Consider the following 10,301-nt stretch of genomic DNA (forward strand, 5'->3'; position numbering starts at 1 on the left):
ACTATGTAAGTTCAGATGAGTTCCCCATTTTCTAAGGCTGTTTGAATTTGTCATAGTTGTCCACTTGTGTTGAGCTTTGTATTTTTAGGCAAGAAAATTTTATCCCAACTTAATAGTTTGTGAATCCTGACAATAAAGGTTTTGCTGGCTTACTGAATGCCATGGTGTGCTAGAGGCTGAAATAAGTTTTAAAAAGTAGAAACAATTTGAAGAGGTGGAGACATGAAGGTGTTTTCAGTGGGCTTCTAGGAATCAATCTTGCTAATGTTTATAACACGTCTTTGACAGCACAAAAAATTTAAATCTTTTTCTCATTATGATTAATTGCCTGATACCTGGTTTGAAAACATCAGTGGGCAGTTGATCCATATATGCAGAGCTGCAAGAGAAACCTTTCGATGTGTAATAATGTAATACCAAATGTATTTTTTTCCAGAGGTACTTAAAACTGTTTTATGACTTCAACATAGAGAAATTTCCAATGACAAAAATGAAAACCAATGAGAACTTCATGGAAAATAAAGTTCGGGTAATGCAACAATTCTTTGGACTAAATGTGACAGGGAAACTGGACAAATCTACCCTGGACATGATGCACAGACCTCGATGTGGAATACCTGATGTTCATAATTTCAAGACATTCCAAGAGACGCCAGCATGGAAGAAACATTTTATTACCTACAGGTAACATCATAGCCATGTATTTTTTCTGTTTTCCCATAGGTCTGACTTCTAGAAACCAGAAGCATTTAGATAGAGCCCTAAATCTGGTCGTGGATAGAAGCCTCCCTCAACTGTTAACACCATCCCTCCGCTAAAGTTCACTGTCCCTAGAGGGGAGGATTGCTCACTCAGGGATTGCTTGGCTTGCCAGTCCAGACCAGAGGAGGAAGGCTGCAGACAAAAGGGCAATGAAGTTAAATCTACAATAAATAAGGCACAGGAGAATGTTTTCTGGAGTAGTCAGGATGAATAAATGCAGAAGTCTTGGAGCAGGGGCAAAAGGCATATGCTTCTGTGAATGTAAATTGTTCGTAATGGTGACCTGTAAATAATAAATGAGAAGGAATTAAGTTAGATTCTGTTTAAGGAGGAAGCTGTCCAAGGATAAATGTTTCTGTAGTATAAGAAGCACGTTTGTTTGTTTTAATCAGGACAATTAATTTGTGAAATAAAAAAAATTCACTCTCCAATGATGCTATTGGAGTATCATAATAAGACCAAATTAACACATAGGTTTCATATATTTTTCCTTTTTTCGTTTTGCTGATAAAGAATAGATAATTACACTCCTGACATGAAGCGTGAGGATGTTGACCATGCCATCCAGAAAGCTTTTCAAGTATGGAGCCAGGTGACCCCCCTGAAATTCACGAAGGTTTACGCACGCGAGGCTGACATTGTGATTCGTTTTGGGCGCAGAGGTAGACAACTTGGACTGACTTCACGCCTATCATTTGACATGGCCTGTGGCATGTCAAAGAGAAAGACTAATTTCCTTTTCTTTTTTAAAAGCTCATGGAGACTACTACCCTTTTGATGGCAGAGGCGGAGTCATAGCTCATGCTTTTGGACCTGGACCTGGTATTGGAGGCGACACACATTTTGATGAAGATGAAATTTGGACTAAAAACTACCAAGGTAGGCAAACAAAGAAACAAAACCACAAAGGAAAAGCCTAACGGATTCTAAATTACACCACCATTTTGAAAGGCTACATTCTGAGGAAGGATTATAGAATGAGGAAACTTGTTCTGATGATAATTTTGCCACTAAGTAAAGTGCAATACTGTCTCAATTTTACACTCTCTAAGTTGAGGATATTGGACAAGATTATCTTAAAGATCAGTTCTAGGAATCTGAGGATGAGCTAGTTGTTTAGTTTAAACTCAAGAACCTTAAGAACACTTTCAGTCCCGCAAACAGATACTAATTCTGTGTATGCTAACAATCCTAAAATAGTGTGACTATCTTCCTGATCCATCATAAGCTGATAATTTCTTAGATTAATAGTGACACAGAAAGATGATGCTATAGAGAATTTAGAGTACCTCATAGAGATACACAATGTTATATGCTCATGTAGTCTCTGGTGGTTCTGGGAAAAAATTTCAGAATGCCCAACTGACCGTTTAATAATAACTTGTATGTATTTATAGAGGGACTGTAAGTCATCATTCTTATCAAAAAGTTGGAAGATGTGAATAATTAGTCTCCCTTGTTTGGAGGAATCACTGCCCATTGGAAAATTCAAGCCATCCTATCAGAAGCCTTCTTAATCTCTCTATTGGGAATCCTAGATTATATGACTGACACAGGTATAAAGTAAATGGAGAGAAAGTCATCAAGAATATGCTTTACTCAGCACCCCCTTTCTCTGGCTGATATTGCAAACGTTAGATACCAATAGTTTATAGATTAGAAAGATTATTTGTTTTAGTCTGACACATGGTTTTACACTTACAGAATTCTTGAGTGATAAGAGTTCTTTTGTATTGTCAAAAGACAAATGATGGCCCAACTGGCATGGCTCAGTGGTTGAGCACTGACCTATGATCCAGGAGCTTGTGGTTCAATTCCTGGTCAGGGCACATGCCCGGGTTGCAGGCTTGATCCCTGGTTAAGGGGCTTGCAGGAGGTGACCAATCACTGACATTCTCTCTTCATTGACGTTTCTATCTTTCTCTTCCTCCCCCTTCCTCTCTCTGAAATTAATAAAGACATATTAATAATAATTAAAAAAAAAAAAGACAAATGATGTAGGATTAGGTTTTTGCTGAACTACCAATTCTCAGCTAGACATGTTAAATTTGTCTAAATTTTATGCAAGAGGGTATTTGGGGTTTATAACCAAGGGTGTTTGGGATTATAATAATTTCATCTGATGTGGGAGACTTGTGCTAGTTAGCTAGAATGTTTTGGAATTCTGAAGGACCTTAGAAAAACCATTTAATACAGTTTTTTTTAACAGTTAGAGGGAGTTGAGACCAGGAGATAGGTAGTGGCTATCTTGTGAAATCTAGGGTCAGAATATGCTTTTCTTAATTCTTATCTTAGTCTAGTGTGTACTTTCTACCTGTCCATATTGCCTTATTTTTAATGACCTTGATTCTATATTTTTAAATAGCTAAATAATAAAAGGCCTAACTTATAGTGCTCATTCTCAACTTAATTTTTTAAACAGTAAATTAAATGAACAATGAGCTCAATGGTTACTGAGTTTCTGTTATAGTGTTAGCTAATGCCATGGGAGTGTTTGGATACAGAGATGAAAAAGATGCAGTAGTGCCCTGGAGGAGCACACAATTTAGCAAAAAACAGAACACAAACAGAAATCCATTATTTTGACATAAGGACCAGTTGTGGTCTTATATACAAAATATTATATGAATTGGGAATAAGATAAATTTAGGTTTAGGCCAAAATATAAAATGCTTTGTTTACTCTTCCCAGTATTAAGCAGAACACAGAGAATAACAGAATCTATGCTTCTTTTTCATTCTTTGAGAGAAATTAAAGCATTTCTGAATTAGTTGCTGAACCCCTGTGTTATAGGGAATGTTTCTACAAACCCCCAAGAGAGAAGTGTGGACTCTATGTTCACACTTGGGTACTGGGGAGTGTTTCAAGGCCAGGCTCTGAGGCTAGGTGAAGTGTGACCCTGGGCAAGTCAGTTCTGAGCTCCAGTTTTGTCACAGAAACACAAAGGCAAAAATGAGGGCATTAGACTAGAACACATAAAAACTAGTAAGGGGTTATTCAAATCCTCTGGGAATTGAGAAGCTTGAGAGATAGGACACCACCCTCTTTCTTACCTTCAAAGGTACATGCTCTAGGGCATACAGAAATAACGAACAGGACTGACTATAACTTGTCAGCATAAACATATATAATTTGTAAGGATAGTCTCTGATTTCATCTAGAATCATATATAGTAAAAGGATGAGCTTTATTTAGAGTCAAGAAATTCAGGTTTGAATCTTGGGTCAGCACTTAATTTGGTCAATCAATCTTGCTGATACTGTGCCCTCACCTGTAAGTAGAAAGTATGGTGGCTTCTTTTCAGTTGTATAAGTGTTAGACAGAATGTGATCTATTTCTCCAATGTCTTATAGTACCTGGAGCTTAATATGGCCTTATATTTGGGTTTAGTAAAGGATGGCTATTAAAGACTTTTTTTTAATATCCATTCAAGACTGATTAAGAGTAAAAGTGGGATGAAGTGTGAATGACTTAGAGGCAGTGAGAAATATTGAACACAGCTATGAGTTATTCTAGAAATTTTCACAACAAAATATATATCATTTGTGTGATAGTGCAGTAGTCCTTAACCAGATGCAATTTTTCCCCAAGGGGACATTAGACAATGTGTGGAGACATTTTGGTTGTGAAAACTGAAGAGGAGTTTGCTACTTACTTAATGGTAAGCCAGAGATTTATAAACAATTATCTGGCCTACGATGTCAATAGTGCCAAGGTTGGAAAACCTTGTGCAAGGAGGGGAACCAAGTAAAAGATTCCCAAATGTTTCCCTTTTCATAGTGTCAGATTTAAATCGTGTTATTGTCTTCTAGATGCCTATATATTTCACTGCTCTTTTCCCCTTCTGGTTGGTTTCCTCTTAGGCACCAACTTGTTCCTGGTTGCTGTTCATGAGATTGGCCATTCCTTGGGTCTTGACCATTCCAGAGATCCAAAGGCCATAATGTTTCCCAACTACCGTTATGTTGACCCCAACACATTTCGCCTCTCTCTTGATGATATACGTGGCATTCAGTCTCTCTATGGTGAGTTGAATTTCTTTACCATTTTGCCTTATAAAGATACTCACTTTTATGAATGGTTTCATGATACCTGCATTTGGATCAAACTTTAACATCTGTATTCTCTTTTGAACCCCATGAAAACCCTGTGAGGTAAGTAGCACAGATATTATATTCATTTCTATAGATGAGCACAAGAGACCTAGTATGTTAACGCCAGAGCCAGAGGCAAAACCTAAGCCTCTGGCCTCAAATCTGTTCTTTCTATCTAACATACCATTGCCTGTCGAAGAAGGCACACAGAGAAAAAAATATAACTGGAACAATAAAACTAGAGTGAACAGATTTTTTTCTCCATAACGTTGCAACCACCTGGGAAAAAACCTTTATTTTATGCTTCCTGTAAATGTTATAGAAAGTATAAATTGATTTTTATGCTTTTCTCTTCAAGAAAATTAACTATATTTTAAAAACGATTCTTCCACTTATGAACCAAAAACTAGATTTTTTTCTAATGCACTTGAAATGTATTTTCAGGAGGTCCAGAAAAGCACCAACTCCCATCAGTTCTTAGCCCTGCAGAATCAGATCTCTGTGATCCCAATTTGCGTTTTGATGCTATCACTACAGTTGGAATGAAAATCTTTTTCTTTAAAAACAGGTAGGATCATTTTTATTCCCGACCAAGTTTAAAGGCTCTCTTCTAAGGTGGGTTTTGTCATGGTTGTTGTTGGGGAATAATAGAAAACGATGGAAAATTAAGTAGATAAAAATTGTGAGTAAGTACTTGGACTTCATACTGTAGGCATTGGAGAGATCTTCCATAAGATTTTGAAGCAAGACAGTAGTATGATTATATTTATATCGTAACTAGAAAACTGGTGTGTAAATAATGGATTTCCATTAAGAATCTGGGTTGGGGAAAGATAACACAGGAAACAGAGAGACCAAAGTATTTTAATCATAGATAAAAATAGTGTCTGGAACTAAAGCTGAGACAGAGTACTTATTAAAAGGATTTGATTCTTGATTATAGAGAAGGGAATTCCAGGATGACTTATGGTTTGTTTACAGACTGCAGCGGATATTGGAGGTGTGGGAGAGTATAGGAGATTAGTATTTGGTAGGAAGGACAAATATCCTTCATTTTTGAGATTCAAACACTGAGACACTTGAGGATAAGTGACTCCCTTTAGATTATAAAGCTAGTGAATGGATTGTGGGACCAGACTAAAACCTAGATCCCTTGATTACAAGATCCAGGGCATTTCCATATAACAGTTTGGCTATTAATACCATTGCTATTATCAAAGAATTGGTTAACATTTTTTCCTTGTGGTGCTCCTACACAGACATCCATGGAATAGTATGTGAAGATCATAGGAAGAAACATTAAATCATTTCACAGGTCCTTTCCACTCACATTTTATTGTTCTTGAATCTACAACTATTTTTAACATGTATTTAATGTTTTACATGTCAGTTCCTTCTGGATGAAGCTTCCTGGGAATCCAAAGGCCAATATTAGTTTAATTTCTTCTTTATGGCCAAAAGTACCATCTGGTATTCAAGCTGCTTATGAAATTGGAACCAGACAACACATTTTTCTTTTTAAAGGTAATTCTGTTGTTTAGTTTTGCTGTTGGATCTACTTTAAGGAAGAGAATAAATTAAGGAAATACTATTACTTTTTATAAACATAGATTTAAAAAGAGCACTCCAAATTGTATTAATTGTACTCTGAACTATAACCTAAAAAGATTAAATAGACAATACATAAAACTTTCAGGAAAAGTTTGTAAAATATAGATTGAAATACTTGTAGGGGGAGAATGCAGAACCATAGGAGATAGGCCATGCTTAAGAGCAAGGAACAATACATTTTGGAATTATGGGAAAAGAATGATGTTCTCAGTAAGTCAATACATATTTCTATTACTCTTTCTGTATGATTCCAATGTACCTTTTTCCTTGTATTCACAGATGATAAGTACTGGTTAATCAACAACTTAAGACCAGAACCAAGGTATCCCAGGAGCATACGTTCTTTTGGCTTTCCTGACTCTGTAAAAAAAATTGATGCAGCTGTTTTTAATCCACTTCGTTATAAGACCTACTTCTTTGTAGGTCAAAAATATTGGAGGTGAGCTTTAATGATTAGTAAATTTGACCCCTAAGACTGTGAAACAGGCAGGGAATGGGGTTTTCCAGAAGATAGCTTTCTATGCAAATTCCCAAAGATTTTTGATCTTCCAGGGAGAGAAATCAAGAGAATACAATAAGACTGGCATAGTTATTGTCAACCTACACCTTTTCTCTGGACTTTTAGATTCTGATTTATGAGATAACACATAATGACTTTTAGATTCTGATTTATGAGATAACACATAATGACAGATAAATAAACTGTCATGGTATTAATCATAGTGGAAACACTGGAAAGGAGTGGTAGAGATGTATGGGACCTAGTATTGAGAGTCAGGAACTTCAGATTCCTTTCCATAATCATTGGACCCAATAATACAATATGAGGAAATCATCCTCTGAGTGATAGCTGATCCTGCAAGGTCTTCACTAACAGGAAATTAGACAACCAGACTCTATAAAGCACGAATGGAACTGGTGGAAGTGTTGTGGAAGAGTGAGGAAAGTGCTTGACTAGTAGTCAGGAAGATTTAGGTTAGAGTCTTGTAAGGACTTGGAATAAATCCGAACTCTTTAGGTCCTTGGTTTTCTCATCAGTTCAGTTTAAATCCTTATGAACCTTTCAGGAGAGAAATAGGTAGGTTTTGTTGTTCATGTCATGAAATGTCAAATTTATGTCATGAAATCTATTTCTGATTAAGTTCCTGCTGGTTATTTTTGCTCAGGTATGATGAGAGGAGACGACGCATGGACCCTGGTTATCCCAAATTGACTGCTGCACACTTCCTGGGAATTGAGCCTAAAATTGATGCAGTCTTTTATTATAACAGTAAGTAGATTAGGAAACTATGACGATACTTGAAATCTCTTTTTAAAACACTGAATCTTTCATACTTTTTTATACCTCGGATTCTTTACCTTCCTTTCATCTCCTTTCACTCTTCATGGGCTCTCAAAGACTGGGGCGGAGGGTGGAATGAGAAGAGCTTGAGTTTGTTTGAGTTACTGTTTGTGAATGTCTTTAGGTAAGATCAACCTAAGCAAATTGTTGAGTGGGTCAAGATATTTTGTTTTTTCTTCCCACCCCCATGTCCATTTTACTTCCTCCATGAAGGCTTCTGTGTGCTCTACCTGGGCCCAATCTCCTCTTTGAGTTCTCCACCTGAAGTGTAACTTTTAAAAAACATTTGCATGTTAATAGTCAGCCTTTAAAACTAAACAGCCTTCTCAATAGAATTGATGAAAATATTTAATGGTAAAATGACTGGCAGTAGGTGGAGATCTGGGGGTCAAGGGACTCAACATTTATATACTTGAATCAAACCTTGTTTAACGTAGACAATCTATAAAAACACAGATCTATATTATTTTTTAAAAGAAATACAAGCAGAGAATTAACCTATTCAATTTGTTTTCATTTTTAGGACACTACTATTTTTACCAAGGATCTAACAAACTTAAATATGACATCCTATCACATCGTGTCACCAAAATTCAGAAAAACAACGTTGACATTGGTTGTTAGGAATGGTATAATTAATGGTGTTTGCCAATTTGCTTCAGTTCAATAAGTATTTATTACATAATTGTTATGTGCCTAATGTACCATTAAATAGTGACATATATAATAAAATAAGGTAAAATCTATAGGCCATAGATAAATGATCATATACATAAATGATTATACAAAATACATAAGATTTTTCATATTAAAAACCCTCATTGTCAATTTTTACTTGACTCTGCTATTAAGTTTGAAAATAGATACCTTCAAAGGCCAAGAGAATATCTTGTTCACTAACATCCTTGAAGTGAGAAATTATCATTATTTTTCTGGCTTAGCCAAAATTAGGAAAAAATTAGTTTCTTTGACCATTAAATATTTCAGCAAGGGTACCATTTTAATTGGAGTAAAAATAAAATATACCTAGAACGTTAAAATTGGCAAGAGTGTAAGTAAGAGATAAGTAAACTATATAATTATGGTGACAATGAAATTTTATTCTGTTGACAGTGTTGACTTTTCTAATATTATATATAAAAATATATATTTATATTGTTTAAATAAAAACTTTAAAACAAAATATTTGGATTTTAAAAATTTTTCTTGAAAACTGGAATATGTATTTGGAAAATATTTCTGGACCTACTCCTAAATAAAACAAGTCTCGATGTGATTTTATACCAAGGGGTGATTAGAAATATGGCAGCAGGGAAAAGGAAAAGGTTATATTTGCTTTGGCTACTGGTTTAAAGCCACCTCAATCCTTGGTCTCAAGTCACGAAAACATTCTCCAGACTGCATATGACTCCAAGAAGCACCTACAGTGTGTGACCACAAACCTGAAGAGAAGAATACATGAAATAGGAACTTTCCATTTTGCTAAAATTTCTGTTCAGATCAAGTCTCACAATATGGGCCATGGAATTGCTGTGTGACCTTGGAAAGAGATTAAATCTAAGCTTCCTTCAATTCAGGAGAAAATATTAGTGATACCCATTTCATAGATTTATTGTGGGGGAAAAAAAGATGCACCATATATGGTGAGAACATCATGCTGGTAGCTTGGCCTGCCTTGTATCAATTTTCTCCACTACCTTGACACATATGCTCTCTATTTTCTGTATTGTACACATATTAAAGCTTCCTCTAATGTCTTATAGGTTTATGGAATGCTTGGAGTTTTTAATTTGTTTTCAGACCATTGCTGACTGGTGTATTTGAGATCCAAGAAAAGGTCAAGTTCATTTCAGCTCAGGTGATTGTTCTTGGCTAGTAGAATGAACTGAGATCAGGGAAAATATAAGAATAAAAAATAATCTAGATGGGAATGATGCTCTCTGTCCTTCATAGTTTAGATCCATTCTCAAGTATGTGTTTCTTCAGTATAATAATGCTAAAGTTGTCATTACAGGTAGTGGGGTCAAGTTATCTTTAGAAGAAATGTTATTTCCCTACAGGAAACTAAATGTTGCACTTCCTTCAAATGAAGAAACTTCCCCACAGGATTAGTATTAAAAGAAAACTTAATGGTATCTTGGTTGAGATGTCTTTAGTGTTAGGTAATTCAGGAGTAAGCAGTTTCTCTTAAGTAATGGCAATACTGGAATAAAAGCCCAGAGTACATCCCTCACAGTTCCATGAGTATTCATGAGAAATGCCTTTAAAGATTTAAAAGTGAACCCTTTCTCCTTCTACCTCCATTTGTGCTATATTGTAGAATTTTGTTTAACAAATCCTTATAATGTTAACCATGTGCCAGGCACAGTTCTAAGTTTTGCACACACACACAAATAATGCTTAATAATAACTAAATAAAGATTAATTTATTATTATTTATTAATAAATTATCATTTAATCATTAAAATTATGTGATAAATACTATCATTAAT

At 35.4% G+C, this 10,301-nt stretch overlaps 1 protein-coding gene across 1 annotated transcript; it reads left to right on the plus strand.

Annotated features, from left to right (window-relative positions):
• Positions 1-490: 490 nt before the first annotated feature.
• MMP12 (matrix metallopeptidase 12) lies at positions 491-8,433 on the plus strand (the record flags this gene model as incomplete). The annotated part of the gene is made up of 9 exons (XM_081153659.1): positions 491-684; positions 1,276-1,424; positions 1,516-1,641; positions 4,626-4,787; positions 5,301-5,424; positions 6,247-6,380; positions 6,747-6,906; positions 7,634-7,737; positions 8,333-8,433. The coding sequence occupies 9 exons, from the start codon at positions 491-493 to the stop codon at positions 8,431-8,433; spliced, it is 1,254 nt and encodes a 417-aa protein (XP_081009785.1).
• Positions 8,434-10,301: the final 1,868 nt, after the last annotated feature.

The sequence above is a fragment of the Miniopterus schreibersii genome, assembly GCF_964146895.1.
Source record: "Miniopterus schreibersii genome assembly, chromosome: 12".
Lineage (NCBI taxonomy): Eukaryota > Metazoa > Chordata > Mammalia > Chiroptera > Miniopteridae > Miniopterus > Miniopterus schreibersii.